Source organism: Gopherus flavomarginatus, chromosome 2, assembly GCF_025201925.1.
Source record: "Gopherus flavomarginatus isolate rGopFla2 chromosome 2, rGopFla2.mat.asm, whole genome shotgun sequence".
Taxonomy (NCBI): domain Eukaryota; kingdom Metazoa; phylum Chordata; order Testudines; family Testudinidae; genus Gopherus; species Gopherus flavomarginatus.
Genome location: NC_066618.1, coordinates 264,340,013 through 264,360,420, shown reverse-complemented (window position 1 = coordinate 264,360,420; position 20,408 = coordinate 264,340,013). Strand labels below are relative to the sequence as shown.

Sequence of the window (20,408 nt, the reverse complement as noted above, 5' to 3'; positions counted from 1 at the left end):
ACTAAATTACTCTGTCATTTCAATAGGAAGCCACTTCCATTTCGCTGCTGGGGGTGAAGTGATATCCGCATACAAATTAAAGAACTTTGGGATGAAAGTATGTTATCAGAGTGGGGGGATTTTATGCAATCTTAAACAAAAGGTTTACAACATATCTCACAAGAAGGGAAATTTCAAGGTTTTCTAAGACCTAAATGAGAGAGATACACTGAATCATTTTAAGAGGTTTTAATTAAGTTGAGAAGTAAAGACATTTATTCAAACAACTCTATTAATATTATCGAGATACAACAGCCCTTGAAGGTTTTGACTGGGTACACAGGAAAAAAAACCAATAAAGTCCTGTTATTTACGTTAGTCAAAGAGTGCTGTTGCATCCCTTCTAATCAAAGAGAAACAAGAGCATGTTGCACGGTAACAAGTATCGTGCAATGTATAGTTATTGAGCATAATCCTGATTTACCTAATTGTATGCAATATTCATTTTCTTTACTTCTACCAAAAATGTTTTTCTTTTTATAATTACCATTGTAAAAAACAAGGTAGTTTGTAATTTCTAACATCAGGGGAAGTCTGTTTGCCACAGGCAATGCTGAAGCACGTTCACCCTTTTTCTGGTAGGGAAGGTGGCAGGGGAAAGGGCTGATACACTGATGTACCACTCCTACGGTCAAATTTTCTGCTTGTATTACAAATGAAGTTCCACTGGGATATATAGGGGTGGATCAGTTTACATCAGCTGCAAGTTTGATTATAGGACTTTAAAGGAGCTAATTCTTCTGACCTCCCAAACTGGATGATGACCTGAGAAATGAAGGGGGATATACAGAGAAGAAAAGTGAGCCGCACCACTTGTGGCAGGGTCTGCAGCAGATCCTCTAACTTTTGTACAGTGTAGCTAATTATGTAAATAAAAAATTACACACAATACTGTAAGCCAGCAAAAAATTATTTCACTACAGCCACAATGTGCTTCTTCTTTTCTGACACAAACGGTAAGGATCCTGGCTTGCTGTGTTTACGGCGATTCAGTTCCCTGGAAACAGACAGGAGAAAGAGAAAAGTTAGACTGAGAATGTCAGCAGTAGATGTGTTGAAGTTCAGAAACACTAGCTTCTTGCTTGGGTACTACAGCAAGTGTTTCACCGCTTCTAAAAATTAATGTCTTCAGAGTCAAAATCAATTGAGATGGCTAAAATTTAATAAATTTTTCCCTTTAAAAAGGAATACTGTACATCTGAAAATCCTTTAAACTGCAAATTTAGAAGAGTTCACATTTTTAAGAGTTTTCTTTCTCGAGCACGCACAGCTTTATTTATTTATTTTAATTGTAAATAGGATCATCTGCAGGGAGCAGATATTTATAAGGGTCTATCAGCTGGGAAGAGTGCCCAAGCCAGAGTGTAACGAACGCATTCAGCCCCACCACTTCCCATTTCCTCTCCATGCATGTGCCAGCCAACTTCTCTTTCAATACCATGGCACCAGCCATGCACAGGTGCTTTCAGCTCCCTCATTCCTTTCTGCTCCCAGGGACCTGTAGAGATGTCCTGGGGAACTGAAAAACTCTCACACTGATCTTGAGGCCTAGCACCAACATGGAGCCAGAAGACCTTCATCCTCCCACACCAAGACTAATCCCTCTGATATGACGACACATAAGGCTGACTGGGGGTATTTCCTCCCCATATAACCTTATGTCCTTTCCCACCCTTTCAGAGGGCCTGGGAAGGAAACTAGTTCTTGCTACTACTGGCAGCTTGGTCTGCACTTACCACTCCACAGAGTCCAAAACAACCAGTCTAATAACTGATTTATTCACTTGGCCAAATTGATACCAGTCAGTCATTCATAAGAGCTGTTCCCTTGTTAGAGGCCCCATGCATTAGTGCCACAGCAATGGGACAGCATACGTTTTACTAAGACAAAATGAAAACAAAGAGTCGTACTTCCGCCGACGAGCATCTCGCATGATGCGCAGCTCCTTGGCCTGGTTGTAGATGGGTTTGGGCAGGTGACGGTGACGAGCTATGCGTTTGATCTGAGGGTGGTGTTGGAACTTCTCTTTCAACTTTTGGTTGTAATTCATAGCTGCTCTCTCTCGTGGTACAAGCTACAGAAGACACAAGCATGTTATAAACAGCATCAGTTGTGACCTTCTCTGAAAGCAAACTACAAGTTTAGGCAGCTTAAGCGGTTTCTTCTGGCCATTTCTCTCTATGCATTATAAAACTAAAAGCAGAGACTTTAAGGCTAGTAAATATTTTTACAAGTGTTACATTTTGTCACCCTACTGCTCAAATACAGAATATAGTACCATAATTTTAAGTTTAATGAAAGTTACAACGCAAGTTCATTTTTCTTAGAGCAGACTTCATTTTGCCACAGAGGAGGGAGAGGGAATGGAAACTGGTGACCTGCCAGTATCTTGCAGAGCAAAGGATTTGCCCTCAACGTAGGGGAGAACGTGGAGCATACAACAGCAAACAGGGAAAAAATATTCGTAACTCCCAGCTAGTGATGAGCTTTTCCTATGAAACAAAAAATTCACAGCCTTTTCAGTTCTTATGTACTGTAACTAGAGATGCTGCTAAGTGTCTAGCTATAGCCCCTCCTTACAGCAGGAATGTTCTCTTCACTGGGTTGGAGGCATGCTCCAACCTTACCCAGCATCTTCATCCATTTTAATGGAATTAGTCCATTGGGAACTGAAATGTGCACATGATAACTGTAAATTTTAACATGCCCATATTGCACATGCCATATTGCACATAATTTTTACTTCTCACTTCACATTCCTTACTAAAAAGCATTTTAATTGGTCAGTCTCCTGCTCCATTTTCAGTCTATACCTTACTTTTATAGGAGAGGGAACAGAACCAGCTATCGGTGAGTTCTGCAGCTTTTACTTTGGTGAGTAATCCTATTAAGGATTCATCATGTATAGGTTGCTGAATCATAAGTTACCAAATGTCTTAACAATTCCTAGTTTAGTAAACATCTTCAAAGCCTCAGTGTAGGTTCAGTGTATACTGTTTTCGAAAATTCAAAAAAAAAACAACAAAACCAGACCTTTTCGAAGATATATTTAGAGAAGACTTACTTGTTTGATTCCATCAATGCTGCCTTTTCCACTTTTCAATTTAAATGCTCATTTCCTCCAAATCAAACTAAAGGCAGTCCTCTTTTAAATTCCTAGATCTTTACAAGACTAAGGTATGTGTGCATTAGAAATCACTTGAGGTACTCCAGATTATACGTTAATAGGACTCTAAAGTACCTGAATTGTAACTTATAGTTTTTATGACACACATGGTGAATGTTTTTTTACGCTACAAAGTCCTGTTTTAAAATGTATTTTTCTGTAGCTACTGAAAAGAGTTTAACTTCTATTTTGATGTGTCAAAGTGCTAAAATTGTATTTAAAAGGCCAACCTCTCCTGTGGCTCTAACGACTAGGTTTAATTTAACTCCAATCCGTAAACAGAATCATGTAGATTTAACTGTCAGTGGAGTGTAGACATGGTATGCCTCTGGCTTCTGCAGAGACTTTTATTCTTGAATGTTTCACTGATTTTGCGTAATGAGAGCAATACCAAATGCATTAACAAAACAAAGGAAACATGCATGTCAGAACTGATGAATACTTGGCAGCCACAGTGCTGCAAGTACAACTTTCCAGTCAAACATTCACCAGCCACAAGACACAAAATAAACAGTGCACTTTTAGCCTCATTTCTATTGCGCCAGAATGGGAAGTAAAACACTATGCACAAGCCAAAGAATAATTCTCCAATTAGAGAAAAAAAAACAAAAACTTAAATTGCTATTAGCAATAATAAAACATCATGATGACCCAGGCCTCCCCAGCATAAGTAAATCTCAGTTCAACAAATTACCTCATTTTACAAGGTGCTGATATTTTAGAAATGCAATGATATTTGCATGCATCATTCAATCAAATCCTCCCACCTAAGAAAATAGTGCAGCCCAAACACCCCCAGTATTTATTACAAATACTCTGACATTTTTTTATACAGAATTGAGTTCCACAGCCTAACTACATGTTGTGTGAAAGAGTATTTCTTTTTACTGGTTACGAATTGACTTTCAGTTTCACCCAGGATCCCATTGTGCTTGTGTTATGAGACAAGAAGAAGAGGAGCTCCAAATCTAACTTCTCTGTACCATTCCTTATATCTCCTCTTATTTTTCTCCTTTCTAAGGTAAACAATCCCAACCTTTCCAATTTTTCTTTATCTGAGAGTTTTTTCATGCCTCTAGTCATTCTCATTATCCTTTTCTGAACCCCCCCTACATTTTGCAGTATCCTCTTTTGAGATAGGGACATTAGCGCTGCACACAGTAGTCCAGATGTGGGCACACCACTGATTTTCTGATTGATATACAACAGCATTATATTTTCCTTATTGTTCTTGGTTCTGTTCCTCGTGCATTTTAACAGATACATCTATGCACTGAAGTGACAAAGAACCTTAAACTCAGGGCTTGGCTACACTGGAGAGTTGCAGCGCAGGTGGTGGGTTTACAGCGCTGCAACTTACTAACTGTCCACACCTGCAAGGCACATCCAGCGCCGCAACTCCCTGGCTGCAGCGCTGACTGTACACCTGGTCTGCTTGGGGTGTAACAATTGCAGCGCTGGTGATGCAACGCTGCCCGTCAAGTGTGGCCACCAAAAGCGCTGTTATTGGCTTCCAGGGTATTAGGAGGTATCCCAGAATGCCTGCTCACAATAAACTGGAAGAATGGCTGAACTCCGAGCTCCCCCGAGCTGCTTATCTAAAAAACAAACACAGCTCCTGTTTGCTCGAGCGAGTGAGTGGAGGCAGGCAGGGGAATTGCTTTGGAAGGTTCACAGCTGTTTGCTTGAAGAGAGAAGTCACATGGCAGAGGGGGACGGGGGAGTCCGTGTTGAGCAGCTGCTTATGTTGTCTGAAGGCTATTTAGGAGTGTGTAATTTGCATTTAGTGAATAAGAGAGGTATGGGGGAAGGGCTCGAAACTTTTAAATTGATTGCAGGTTGGTGATGTGTATGTTGCAGTCCTTAGAACTTGCAAGGCAGGGAAGCTGACAGATCCAAAAATCCACTCTCTCTCTCTCTCTCCCCCACGTTCCCCCTCACCTCCCTTTTGAAAAGCACGTTGCAGCCACTTGAACGCTGGGATAGCTGCCCACAATGCACCACTCCCAACAGCGCTGCAAATGTGGCCACACTGCAGCGCTTGTAGCTGTCAGTGTGGCCACACTGCAGCGCTTTCCTTACACAGCTGTACAAAGACAGCTGTAACTCCCAGCGCTGTACAACTGTAAGTGTAGCCATACTCTCAGTTATACAGCAGCTGATGGGGCCAAATTCTAGTTAGCATACACCCCTACAAACAGTCATGCATACATGGTACAAAAGCTGTGAGAATAAGAACACGTGGTGGATTGGAGACTCACAAACAGCCTCCAATTTCAATGCACTACAATGCTTAGATATCATTCAGAGAGGCACATTAAGTATTAAACATCTAATCTAAACAGGAAAAAAATCTGTGCAGGGTGTTTTCCACACAAGTTGTTGCTGGGTCAGGAGCGTAACTGCACTAAGTATGCAGACCACAGCCCAAAACCCCTTAGCCAGGCTTAGAGATGCCCCTTTTGTAAAAGCAGCTTCTCTACAGTGTTTGGGAGGCCAAAATTGGGGAAGCCAGCTTCCAAGTGCACTTCTGCTATCTAGCTTTGTGTTCTTTGAAATATATCTATGCATCATTCTGGCTAGAATTTAGCGTTGTATTCCATTTCAGAATTTAACTTCATCTCTCTCACTTGTATACACATAATTCCCTCTTTATCCTAGTTTAACATTTTCAAAAGTGTCTAAGTGACTCAGATTCCTAAGTCCCACTGAAAGTCAATGGGATTTATGCTTTTTAAGATATTTAGGCACTTCTGAAAATTTTCCCCAGAAGTAATGCTCTTACACAATCATAGAAATGTAGAGTCGGAAGAGACTTTGACAGGTCATCCAGTCCACCCCTCTGCACTGAAGCAGGACCAAGTAAACCTAGACCAGGCCTGCATAACTTGTAAAGTGGCGAGGGCCACATTACTCCAAAGGAAACAAGTGAGGGCTGAAACCTCCCGGCCCCGCAGAAACACCCCGCCCCAGGGCCGCCCAGCCCTGCGGAAACAAACCCTCCTTTCCCAGCACCGCCCCACCAAAACAGCTGTGGGCAAAAAAGGAAGGATGGGGGTGGGGAGGTGATACTTTATTTTAAATCAACCAGGGACTCCCAGCTGAAGAGGTGGCTGGGAGCCCTCAGGGGCAAATTAAAGGGCCAGGGGCTCCGGCAGCTGGGGGAACCCGGCAGAGCCGGCTCTAGGTTTTTTGCTGCCTCAAGCAAAAAATATTTGGCTGCCCCCGTCCCAGCCCTGGGCTCCCCCCACCCGTACCACCCTGCTGCCTCAGCCCTGGGCTCTCCCCCCACCTACTCACACCCCCTGCCGCCCCAGCGCTGGGCTTCCCCCTTTCTTCCCCACCAGTGCCCTCCCACCACCCCGCTGCTGCCCCAGCCCTGCCCCCCCCCCCCCGGCCTCCTGCCACCTCAGCCCTGGGTCACTGGTAACTCACTCCCAGGGCGGATCATTCAGCAGGAATTTTGGATGTGCACAGAACACAGACAGGATTGGTTCCCATATGGTTACAGAGCTGCAGTAAAGTGGAACAATTTTCAGCGTGTGTGACTGGAGGATATCTGGATGCATATTATAAGACTGTCCTGCATAAATGAGGAAAAGTTGAGGTGCCTTTATTATACTTTTGTTCCACTCTTTCTTTCTACGGGGAATTTGCCAATGCAATATCACTGTCTTCCTTTCAAACAAACAAAAAGGCAACGGCTGTTGAAAATAGCAATTCCAGTCCTATTATGCATTTCTTGCTCAATTTTATCCTACTTTTTCTACGCCAAGTTACAGTGGATCAGTATATTTGATTTGGGAGAAATGAAGTAACAGCTGCCCAAACTGAGCTTGAGCACTCCTGAATTTTGTGGTGTTCAAATCTGGAAGGCAGGTGCTGGCGGGGGGAGCCTAGGCACTGCGGGGGAGCATGGCAGCAATGTTTCTGGAGCTGCACGGAGCCAGACACGCTGGTCTCAGTGGCATGGTAAGGGGGCTGGGGGTTGGAGAAGGGGTAGGGGGTTCCGGGGGGCAGTCAAGGGACAGGGAGCGGGGGGGTTAGATGGGGCAGAGGTTCAGGGGGGCAGTCAGGGGACAGGCAGCAGTTGGATAGGCATGGGAGTCCCAGGGGCTTATCAGGGGACAGGTGGGGGGGTGGGGTCCTGGGGGGAAGTTGGGGGGGGTCTCAGGAGGGGGCAGTTGGGGACAAGGAGAAGGGAGGCTTAGATAGGGGCTGGGGTCCCAAGGAGCAGCGGCACTTAGATAGAGGGTGGGGTCCTGGGGGGCAGTTGGGGCAGGGGTAATCAGCAGCCGGGGGCCGGGATTCAAAGTGCTCTGGGCTGCCCGCAGCTATGGGGAGCCCTGAGCCTTTTAAATATCTGCGGGCGGCCCAGACCCCTCTGATTCCCAGCCACGGCTGGGATTTAAAGGGCTCTGGGCTCCTCGCGGCTGCTGGCAGCCCAGAGCCCTCTGACTCCTGGCCATGGCTGGGATTTAAAGGGCTTTGGGCTCCCCGCAGCTGCGGGCAGCCCAGATCCCTCTGACTCCCAGCCATGGCTGAGATTTAAAGGGCTCTGGGTTCCCCGCCGCTGTGGGCAGCGCAGAGCCCTTTGATTCCCTGCCATGGCCATGATTCAAAGGGCTCTGGGCTGCCCGCAGAGCGCCTTGTGCGGGGGATTTAGAATCCCCCTGCGGGCTGCACAGTGAGGCTCTATGTTGTGCAGGCCTGACCTAGACCATCCCTGGCAGGTGTATAACCTCCAATGATGGGGATTCCATAGACTCCTTGGAAGCCTATTCCAGTACTTAATTATCTTAATAGTTATATAGGTTAAGTATTAGGAAAAACTTTCTATCTCTGGCTGCAGATTAAGCCCCTTACTTCTTGTCCTATTATCAGTGGATAATGGAGAACAATCAGTGACCTCTTTATAAAAGCCCTTAACATATCTGAAAAGGGTTAGTGGGTCCCCCCTCAATCTTTTTATCTCAAAACTAAATATGCCCCTTTTTAAATCTTTCCTCACAGGTGAGGGTTTTTTAAACCTTTTATCATTTTTGTTGCTTTCCTCTGGATTCCAGTTTGTCCACATATTTCTTAAAGTGTGGTGCCCAGAACAGGACACACTACTCCAGCTGAGGTCTCACCACTGCCAAGTAGAGCAGAACAATTATCTCCCAAGTCTTACATTCGACTCTCCTGTTAATACACCGCAGAATACTAGCCCTTTTTGCTACTGCATCACACTGATGACTCATTCAATTTGTGATCCACTATAACTGCTAGATCCTTTTCTGCAATACTACTGCTCAGCCAGTTAATCCCCATTTTGTACACGGGCATTTGATTTCCCCTCCGAAGTATAATACTTTAGCTTGTCTTTAATTAATGTCATCTTGTTGATTTCAGGCTAATTCTCCAATTTTTCAAGGTTGATTTTGAATTCTAATCCAGTCTTCCAAAGTGCATGCAAACCTTCCCAGCTTGGTGTCATTTACAAATTTTATAAGGATACTCTCCATTCCATTATAGAAGTCATTAATGCAAATGTTGAAGTGTACTACACCCAGGACAGACCCTTGCCGGGGCGGGGGGGGAGGCCTCCCAGTTTGACAGTGAACCACTGATAACTGCTCTTTGAGTACTATGTTTCCAATTAGTTATGTGTCCACTTTATGGTATTATTAGGGCCCTACCAAATTCATACTCCATTTTGGTCAGTTTCAGGGTCATAGGGTTTTAAAAATAATATATTTAATGATTTCAGCTATTTAAATCTGAAATTTCACAGTGTTGTAATTGTAGGGGTCCTGACCCGAAAAGGAGTTGGAAAAAGCACTGCAAAAGTAAGGATGGTATGATATGGTATTGCCACGTCTGCACTGCTGCCTTCAGAACTGGGCACCTCGTCAGCAGCTGCCACTCTCCAGCCACCCAGCTCTGAAGACAGCAGGGCAGAAGTAAGGATGACATGGTATAGTACTGCCACCCTTACTCCTGTGCTGTTGGCAGGGCACTGTCTTCAGAGCTGGGTGCTCAGCCAACAGCAGCTGCTCTCTGGCCGCTGAGCTCTGAAGGCAGTGAAGTAGTAAGGGCGGCAATACTGCAAGCCCCCTAAAATAACCTTGTGACCCCCTGCAACTCCCTTTTGGGTCAGGACTCCAATTTGAGAAACACTGGTCTCCCCTGTGAAATCTGTATAGCATAGAGTAAAAGCACATAACACCAGATTTCACAGTCTGCGACGTGTTTTTCATGGCTGTGAATTTGGTAGGGCTCTAGTTATTACATAAAGATATATATATATTATATATAATCTTGATATTCTGTTATTCAATTTTGAATTATTCAGACATATCAGCTTCTAGCAGGGGTTTCAAACCCCACATATCCTGTTATTGGGATATATTAATTCAACAAGGCATTCGTACTATGTGTTTGTAGAGCACCTAGCACAAAGTAGCTAGACCATGATTAGATCTGTTGGACACTACAGTGATACAAATTATAAAATAGTAATCAATGTAGCATCCTCAAATTAAATAATACAAATGGTATAGAAAATGGCAGATTGTATACCAAGCTTACAACTTAACTATTTTCAAATAGTTCAGAATACACTAAAAGCTTTGTTAACCGGCATGTTGGGGGAATGGAGGGTGCTGATAAGTCAAAAATTTTGGTTAACTAAGAGGGAGGGAGTTTGGGAGTGGGAGGGGGCCTAGGGCTGGGATGGAAGAGGGCTTGGGGAATGGGCTCTGGGAGGGGTCTGGGGCATGGGAGGGAGTTCGGCATTCCGGTTCCCGGCCAATAAGAGCTGTGGAGCCAGCACTTGGGGCAGGGGCAGCACATCCGCCTAGGAGACAGAAGAGACATGTCGCTGCTTCCAGGGAGCCACACAGAGCCAGGTAGGGAGCCTGCTGACCCCGCACCAACCCGACTGCCAATGAAAATTAGAAATGCCGGTTTACAGAGTGTTCCAGTTGGTAAAGTGCTGGATAACACAGCTTTTACTGTACTTAGTGTTAAGTAGCAGTGTTCATTACATGCAAAAGATATGCTGCCTTTGTCCATAATTTCCTAAAACCAAGAACCCATCCTATTAAACTCAAAGCAGCAGTTCTTAGACTGTAATCCATTGCCACCAGTAGTTAATAAAATGAATCTCCAGGAAGCTGAACCTAAAGATTCTGCAAAAACAGCCTAACTCCAGATCATGTATTCTGCCTCTGTCCATCTACCAGGGATAATGGAATATTCTACATTCTGCAACAAAAATACCACATCATCATTCCTATCAAATGTTAGTCATTCTATATGTATATCAGTGGTTCTCAACCAGGAGTATGTAGAGGTGTTCTAGGGGGTACAGCAACCCATCTAGATATTTGCCTAGTTTTACTAAAGGCTACATAAAAAGCACTAGTGAATTCAGTACAAACTAATATTTCATACAGACTATGATTTGTCTATACAGTTCTGTATACTATATCAGCAGTTCTCAAATTGTGGGCAAGTTTGTTTTAATGGGGTCACCAGGGCCAGTGTTAGATCCACTGGGGACCAGGGCAGAAAGCCCAAGCCCTGTGACATGGGGCTGAAGCCAAAGCCCAAGTTTTTAAGTCAGGTGAAACTTGGGATATGCAAGACAAAGCAGACTCTTGAAAGGGGTACAATAGTCTGGAAGGGTTGAGAATCAGTGCTTTAGCTACTCATCTATGTCCATTGTGTGAGTGTGCAAAGTAAAGGTGCACATCAAACCTGTTTCTGGACAGCACCTGTTTTAGAGCCATTTGGGGGATGTAGAAGGTAGATATAGTGCTTTTCTCAGTCAGTATACAGATGATGAATGAAGCAGATGAAGTTCTGGCTCATACTGTGATGCAATATGTGACAGGGTGCATCTGTATTGTATATGATGAACAACCAGTTGGATAAACAAATTATTTTTAGCGTGTTATACTTCCGTCCATCACTGCAGTAGCTGCACCCCTTCCACACTACATCAGCAGCAACAGAGAAGTACACAGTGGATGTCACATAGTCCCTACAACTAGAGGTGGTTTTTTGTCTGATACTTACAAAAGACACTTATATGGACCGCTACATATAAAGCTCCCTATAAATACAGCCAAAACATAGACCAAAGTGACTACTGCAGCAGCCTAAATAAAGAAAGTGGCCAATCAACATTTTATAGAAATTTAATTTCAATAATAATTTGTTACTATATAAATGTTCATAGGCTACATATATTCTGCTGGTCAGATTATAGTTCAAGATTCCTCCCTTCCTGGCTTTTACAAAAGAAAAATGCATTACTGTGAAAAATATCAGACTGACAGCTCTACAGACTGATATAGAATAAGCAGTAGCAGCACAAGCATCTCCCAACTACCCTACTAATATGCCACCACCAGGACCTGAAGGGACTAGTCCAAGAGAGCGAGAGGGCAATTTCACTCTCCATACCCGTTCAAACCTTGATCTTCTTACTAAGTCTGCTTAGGAGTGTACAAAATTAGCATCAACTGCGATATCAGATTTTGCCTTTTACTGTATTACACAGCTTGCACTGAGGTAAATAAAAAGTCTGTTTAGTTATGCTGGTATAAACCTCTAACAGATATGTTTAAATCAGTTTTAAGTCACACTTAAAACAGATTCTGTTCAGTGTAATAAACTAATTACACATACTTGTATTAGGGGTTCAGATAGACTAACTAGACAGATATTCAGTTACACCAGAGCAAGTTGTTCAGTATATACGGATCTATCCCACTAGGAACTATAAAAAGGGCATGATCTTACTTCACACAGATCACAGAACAGTTTTTGGCAAATAATGACACTGCACTCTAATAGACATAGGTCATGCCAGAATGTGTATGCAGTGTTGTTGCAGCCATGCTGGTCCCATGATATTAGCAAGTCAAGGTGGGTCAGGTAATATCTTTTACTGGATCAACTTCTGTTGGTGAGAGAGAGAGACAGACAGACAAAATCTGGTCTTTTGGCACTACTGCTCAGGGCTGAATTCATACCTGCATCGTAGATGTGAAAGGCTCAAATCCTGTTCAGACTGGTATAAGCTGAATAGTACACTTTAATAAAATATAACAAAAAAAGCTTTACAGGGAAAAAATGCATGATTCTAATATTATAAACAATGGAGGTAGGAGTAAAGGTCACAGTGAGTGAAATATTTGCCCATACTGAGTATGCTGATTTGCATATTATTTCAATTTTCAAAAGAAATTTTCAATTAAGTTTTCCTTTTACAAGTTCTGATTTTTTAGACGTTTATTTTTAATTTTGAAAAAATACTGTTTCATATCTTAATCTGTCTTGAGATAACTGGTAAAGCTAGCACAAAATCTTACCACGCCCAGTTTTTCAGAAGCATTAGCTTTCCACAGACGAATGTTCATCTCATCTGAGCCGCACAGAATATACTTGTTGTCAGAGGTCCACTTGACAGTGATGACATGCTGCATTCGCTTTGTATGATATACCTCTCTAAAAGAAGGCAAAAGAAACATTAGAAAATGTGTTATAGTTATCTTCCTGATCATTGCTGCCTTTCAAATATCATGACGTTCTCTCTTCAAGGTCTGAATATTGTTCTACAATAACTATAACTGATTAAAATGGTTTTGTTTACAGGGGAATAGTCTCCAAACTGATAAATGGCAAGTTCTCCAATTAAATTCTGCCTAGAATATACTGACAAAACACTGTCTAGATAATACTTAAAACAAAACAAACGCTCATCTTTTCCATAACATCTAACTAGAAGAAGAATTGCTCTCTTTAAATTACTAAAGTCAGTCATACAGACATACACTAACTACAAATCCTAGACAGCTGTTTCTTTATAAATTTCATTCAATATTTTTTAGTATAATGTCCTGTGTAAGCATTACAGATATGGGAAATGTAGAGCTAAATTCAGTCTGTCTGGCACCAATACTGTGAGTGAGAAGATGTCTGAAACCTAAAAGCATTAATACGAACGTGGAGATGTGTCAGTTACTATTCACAACAATTTTCCTCCTTTATCCCCCAAAAAATAGCCTCCTCCTCTGTCAGTCAAGGAGGAATTTGCAAACCATAAGAGAAAACAGCTTAAAATAAAAATGCTTCAGCACACACTGGGGAGTGACCGTTGTTGACAAATAGGTGAAGGATTTAGAACAGTAATGTTGCGTTTAAACCAATAACTAATAATTTCTGTAGACAAATAACAGATCAACCTTTTGTTCAACAATGCTAGCAATATTTGAAAAATAAATTTGCACTGACCTTCAGAAATGCTTCATTTCTGTGTTCAACAAACTATAGATTTTTCAGCTAAATTATGAGTGAATGCTTCTAAATGTTACATTTAAATCACTATTTAAAACAAACTCCTATTTGGATTTCATTCAATACTTACCAAGCGAACAAATGGATCAATAACGTTCACATAAAGCAATAACTTGGTTTCAGCTACATAAATAATTAAACAAACATTTACTATGTCTTATATATTTACCAATGTTCTAGAGTTTAGAACATTTTTAGTTTAATCAAACTTCATGTTTTAACCTTTAAACTTTAATTTTTGTATTATTTAAATCTATATTACATCAATAAACCAGATAGAAAATAGTTTTAACAGATAATTAGCATGTATTGTGCCTTTTACACAAACATGTGGGGGCCTAATTACCTCAGTGGACCTCAGATCAGGCCCAAAATACACTACAGTGGTGGCCAAGTATCATTATTGCTATTTTAGAGTTGGCAAAATAAAGGCTTATGTACACTTGAAAATTAATTTAATTTAAGTTAGGGTATGATTTAAAAGCACAATAGCTATTCCTGACCAATTCCATTTGTGCACACTCTTATTCCAAAGGAAAAGTGCCTTTTTTCCCTGTTTTGCTTAATACTCTGGGCTAAACTAAATAAGACCAAGGCACACTTATTATGGAATAAGAGGACACATGGAGCTAGTCCTGAATAACTCCATATATAGATAAGCCGTAAGGCACAAAGAAGTTAAGTGATTTGAACTAGCTACACAGGAAAGTAATTGCAGAGCCAAGAAAATGCATAAAGTCTTTTGACTCACTGCAGTATCCAATACACTGGACCAGGCTGCCTCCATTAAAGTCCAAGCTACTGGTCTTGTAAAACAAGTCAACAACTATAAAAAGTTAGTTAGTATCCTGTCTCAAGGGCTACAACCTCACCTGGTGTGAACAGACGTAGCTCCATAAACTTCAAAAGAAATACAGGTGGTCCCTGACTTATGCAAGCATTCCATTCCAGAATGCCTTGCGTAACTCAAATTTTGTTTAAGTCGGGAACGTATACCTGACCATTACGCAAAAAACCCACCACTTTCTAGCTTACGGAACTTACAGAACTTTTTCCTTAAGTGTGGATTTGCATAAGTCGGGTTTGCGTAACCCGGGGAGCGTCTGGACACCAATTTACATCAGCTTAGGGCTTGGCTACACTTGCAAGTTAGAGTGCATTAAGTCAGCCCTGGGTGCCCTAACTCCCGAGGTGTCCACACTGGCAAGGCACATAGAGTGCTCATATTCCGCAGCTGGAGTGCCCTGGTAATCCACCTCCACAAGAAGCATAAAGCTTGCTGCGTCCTGGCTGGAGTGCTGTGGTACCAGTGTGGATGCCCTGGTCTATTAATGTGCTCTGATCAGCCTCCAGAAGTGTTCCACAATGCCTGTTCCAGCCATTCTAGTCATCACTCTGAACTCTACTGCCCTGCCCTCAGGTGACCAACTATCAGACCCGCCCTTTAAATTCTCTGGGAATTCTGAAATTCCCCTTCCTGTTTGCTCAGCAAGGCATGGAGTGCTCTCAGCGCATCTTTGCATGTGACCATGCCTCCACGCGCCAGGTGATCCCCAGTATGAAGCAACGGTGAAGTACTGGACCTCACAGCGTTTGGGGGAGAAAGCTGTCCAGTCCCAGCTGCACTCTAGCTGTAGGAATTACGATACCTTCAGGCAGATATCAAGGGACATGATGGAATGGGGCCATGACCAGGATGCACAGCAGTGCAGGGTTCAAGTGAAGGAGCTGCAGAATGCCTACAACAAAACGTGGGACGCAAACTGCTGCTCCAGTGCTGCCCCTATGACCTGCCATTTCTACAAAGAGCTGGACATAATACTTGGAGGCAACCCCACCTCCACTCTGAAGACCACCATGAATACTTCAGAGGCCGTAGCAGCAGAGTTCAACAAAGCAGGAGCAGGAAAGTGGGAGCAAGGGTGCGGAGGAGGAGGGGGACAACCCAGCATCCCTAGATGCATGCAGCCTGGAGCTGTTTTCAAACCAGGAGGAAGGGAGCCAGTCGCAGTGGACGGTCTTGGGGAAAAAACAAACAGCAGAGGAGGTACCCAGTAAGTGGCTTTTATTCTGGGAAGGTAGTTATTTGGTGCGGGCTCTTGGGGCGAGGAGGGTTGCAGAAAGAAGGGTTAGGGTGGTGTGCATGCCTAGATGCGGAATAGCACGTTGATGTGCTCTCTCACATCATGGTAATCAGCCTCAGCACTCTTCAAAGGTCTCATGCAGAAGCTGGGCAATCCGCTTGCGCAGGTTCCTTGGCAGAGCTACTGTGCTCCTTGTCCCAGTAAGGCTAACACGTTCACGCTACTGTGCCGTGACGGGTGGAGGGACAATTGCTGCACACAGGCAAGCGGCATAAGGGCCAAGGCAGAAGCAGCATTGTAGTAAAAGACCCTCCCTTGCTTCCCAGGTCACCCTCAACATTGAGATATCTTCCAGGATGAACTCATCCTGTGGAAAATGTGGGGACAGTGTTCAGTATGTGGGCCCCCTGCAGCTGTTGGCTCTCCCCAAGGCACTGAACCCCAGAGGATAGTACAGCCGTGAAACAATCAGTCCCCCTTTCCCCTGTGCTCACTCACCATTTTGGAGCTCCTGTGGGTCATGTGCGCTCGCTTTGGGATGGGCAATTTCTGCTATTGTGTACACCATACTTGTCTTCAAGTATGGCCAAATCATTGCTCTGTTTGGTGTGAACAATGCTGCCTCTGTTAAATGTTGCATTTTGGCTTTACAGATGCAACCCTGAGATCCAGCCGTCCTTGTTATCAATGGCCAAAAGACTCCAAAGAATCAGGAAACATCTGTGAAGAACCAAAGAGGACCTGCTGTGCGAAGTCATGCAGCAGTCCCTGAATGAAAATCAAAAAGTGCAGGAGTAGTGGGAGACTGAAAGGAGGCTACCCCAGCAGAATGCGGATTGCCAGCACCATAGCACAGAGCAGCTGCTAAGCATCATGGAGCACCAAGCGGACTCAATACGGGCGATCATAGCAATGCAGATGGAGCAGATCCGTGCCTGCCCCCTACTGAAGCCCTTGTCCCAAAACTCTCTCCCTTGTGCCCCCATGTCACCGCCAACTCACTTTCCCCAACATCCAGGTTCTTATCGCTACCAGCTGCCTCCACCACCTATAGCTTCACCACCCAGCCCTGCAAACTACGACCCTTACCCACTACACTCAACCTCCACCACCATGCATTTTAGCGAGCCTGAAGTGCAGCACTCATTGCACAGCTCTCTAGACAGGAAGGCCGAGTATGATAACAGGACATACGCAAAACTGTGATTGTCCTGTTCCCTACCCTGCCCCCTTCCCTTCTCCTACACAGCACAGATGTGTCGTACCTTTTCTGTTTCCCATGCAGTTGTGTTTCTTTTCAAAAAATGAATTTTTTGACTTTGAAAACATTCTTTATTGCATTAAGTAAAAGATATTATAGCCCAGGAAGGCAATAGGCATCGCAAGTCAGTGCATCATACGTAGCAAACACAGATGCCTACTAGCATTGGAATCACTGCACTTCACTCCCGTGCACGGCACCAAACATTACTTGTGGCTTTCAGCATCGAATTGCTCCCTCAAGGCATCGCTACAGCCCCAAGCTGGGCCCCTCTAATAGCCCTGGTCTCTGGCTGTTCAAATTCAGCCTCCAGGTGTTGAATCGCTGAGGTCCATGCCTGAATGAATCTTTCACCCTTCCCTTCACAAAATGTTATGGAGGATACAGCACGTGGCTATAACCATGGGGATGTTGTCATCAGCCAGGTCCAGCTTCCCATACAGACAGCGCCAGAAGCCCTTTAGATGGCCAAAGCCACACTCAAATCATTCTGCACCGATTCAGCCTGTTATTGAACTGCTCCTTGCTGCTGGCAAGGCTCCCTGTGTAGGGTTTCATGAGCCATAGCATTGAAGTGTAAGCAGGGTCTCCAAGGATCACAATGGCATTTTGACTTCCCCTATGTGATGATCTGGTCTGGGAAGAAAGTCCCTGATTGCAGCTTCCTGAGCAGGCCTGCATTCCGAAAAATGCATGTGTCATGAACCTTTCCAGATCAGCCTGCGTTAATGTCAACGAAATGCCCATGGTGAGCCACAAGCTCCTGAAGAACCATAGAGAAATACTCCTTCCAATTTATGTACTAGGAGGCTAGGTGGTCTGGTGCCAGAACAGGAATGTGTGTCGCATCTATCACCCCTCTGCAGTTAGGGAAACCCATTTGTGCAAAGCCAGCCACAATGTCATGCACGTTGCCCAGAGTCACGGTTCTTCTGAGCAGGATGCAAATGGCCCTGCAAACTTGCATCAACACGATTCCAACGTTCGACTTTCCCAATCCAAACTGGTTAGGTGTCTGAAGTTGCCAGCTTCCAGATTGCAATAGCCACCTACTTCTCCCCCAGCAGGGCAGCTCTCAATCTTGTGTCCTTGCGCTGCAGGGTGGGGGCGAGCTCAGCATACAGTCCCATGAAAGTGGCTTTTCTCATCCAAAAGTTCTGCAACCACTGCTTGTCATCCCAGACTTGCATGACGATGTGATCCCACCATTCAGTGCTTGTTTCCCCGAGCCCAAAAGCGGCGTTCCACTGTGGTGAGCATGTCCATGAATGCCATAAGCAATCTCGTTTTGTATGCATTACGTGAGTCGACATCATTGTCGGACTCCTCACTGTCACTTTGTAGCTTAAGGAGTAACTCAACTGCAATTCATGACATGCTGGCGAGACCCATCAGCATATTCCTCACAAGTTCAGGTTCCATTCCCGCAGACCGAAAGGGAAGACAGAGTGTGCAGTACAAAAAACATTGAAAGATGGCACCAAATGTGGACAGAAATACAGGCATTGCTGGGATGCAAAGTGATGCATCACGGGGCATTGCGACAGGACACAGAATGCTCTGCATGCCCCCCTTCCCACAAGTCACAGCGCCAGAATGAGAAGAGGTGCTCTGTGGGATAGCTGCCCATAATGCACCACTCCCAATGCTGCTGCAAGTGCCGCAAATGTGGCCACACCACTGCGCCTGCAGCTGACAGCGTGAACACACTGCAGCGCTTTCCCTGCTGCGGTCTCCGAGGGCTAGTGTAACTCACAGAGCTCTACATCTGCAAGTGTAACCATGCCCTTAGAATCGAGCCATAAATTCTGCCTTTTCATATCTGTGTAAAATGGGAGTTGTGTCTACCTTTGAGGGCGTATGTCTTCAAGGCTGAACTTTGGAATACCAACAAGAGTGTTTACTGCTTCCTCATATCATGTAAGGTCTTCTAAAAAGGCTCCCCTCCGCACTTAAGATATGTCTACACTAAAAGTAAAGTGTTATGAGTAGACAATCTATTGCTAGTTTTAATTTAGCTAGCACAGGTAACTATAGTGTAGATGTGGCGGCACAGGCTTCAGCATGGGCTAGCAACAAGAATATGTACACAGGCGACCCGGCAGGCTTGTACTGTGGCATCTAGCTGTGCTGAAGCCCATACCATCACATCTACGCTGTCACTGTTACCCGTGCTTGCTAAATTAAAGCCAGCACAGGTATGCCTGCTCATGCTACAACCACACCTTCACTTGCACTATAGACATACACAAAAAGGAAAGTTCCCTCCATACCCCAAGTAGGAATAATCAGGTCTAGGTCTTCTCTACTGTTTCAACTTTCAAATTTAAGCTTTCCTTAAGAAAAGAAAGAAAGAAAGAAAGAGTTCCTAACCCACCTGACTGTGAATCAAGTCTTCTGAACTAACTGTGACAAGCCTGTGGTCCTGGTTTAAAGATGTACTTAAGTCAAGTTGTTCAGTTCTCTGAGCTACTAGTGCACCAGGGACACACACAACACAAATACTTCTGGATACACAAGTGGATACCTTCAGCTTAGACTTCTTTTGGCAAGTTTCCTGGTAGTTGGCACTTAACGCTTTCCCTCTCCCCTCTTCAGTGCTACACAGTTCTACCTCTTTTCCCTCTCTATAGATCTATCTGATGGACATAAGAGAAACAGCTACCACTTTGATTAGCAATACAAAAATAAAAAAAGTAGTCAAGGAACTGTAGTGGGTATCTGCAACATAATTCCAGGACTGAAGGAAAACTAAAGTTTTGTAGATCAATTATCAAGGACTCTAAGGAAAAAAAAAAACTTAGCCTTTAATAAGACAAAGGGGCATATGAATAGCTTGGAGAGTATGCTAAGGAAGCTGTAAATAACCAAATTGACTCCACAGAGTCAGCTGGTCTGGTTAATATGCATTTCAACATCCTAGAGGAAATAATTAATAAACTTAAACTCTGGCAACTATTTTTGAGAAAAGGAAAAAAGAGTAAGTCTTGCAAACGCTATTTGGCAAGTCTTCTCTAGTAAAATAAAAGCAGCAAGAATAAAAACCAGAATAATGGAACCAGACACAAACAGTACAGGTTTATGGAGAACAAATAATGCCAGACAAACCTGATAACTTTCTTTGATTTTGATCAAATTGAAAAAATAATTAAGGGAGTGCACAGTCAATGAAATCTAAACTTTAATATAGTACTTAATATGCTTATGAAATCTTGCACGAAAAAAATAATCCAAACTGTGTTGGACATAAACACTGTCACCTGGATAAAAACCCAGCTAGAGAAGCATGAACAAAAAGATAAGTGGAAATTAATTAGATGGGAGAAGTGTCCAGAATGATTCCACAGGAATCTTTTACATCCTGTTGTATGTAATCAAAGGAGGAGAAAAAACAGCCCATAAAAAGGCAAATGCTACAAAATTGTGGGTGTTCCACACACCAGCGGTGATAAAGATATACAAAGGGACCTACACAGATCAGAAACAAAAGCAGGAAATAAAATAA

General features: G+C 43.6%; 1 protein-coding gene across 2 annotated transcripts in view; it reads right to left on the bottom strand.

Annotated features, from left to right (window-relative positions):
- Nucleotides 1–213: 213 nt before the first annotated feature.
- DCAF13 (DDB1 and CUL4 associated factor 13) overlaps nt 214–20,408 on the bottom strand; it is a 47,512-nt gene continuing 27,317 nt past the window's right edge. For both annotated transcript variants that reach the window (XM_050941051.1, XM_050941052.1), the window contains 3 exons: nt 12,574–12,709; nt 1,950–2,113; nt 214–1,036 (listed from right to left, as the gene is read on the bottom strand). In XM_050941051.1, the coding sequence (XP_050797008.1) occupies nt 949–1,036; nt 1,950–2,113; nt 12,574–12,709 (388 nt within the window). In that variant the 3' untranslated portion in view covers nt 214–948. The remainder of the gene's footprint in view (nt 1,037–1,949; nt 2,114–12,573; nt 12,710–20,408) is intronic.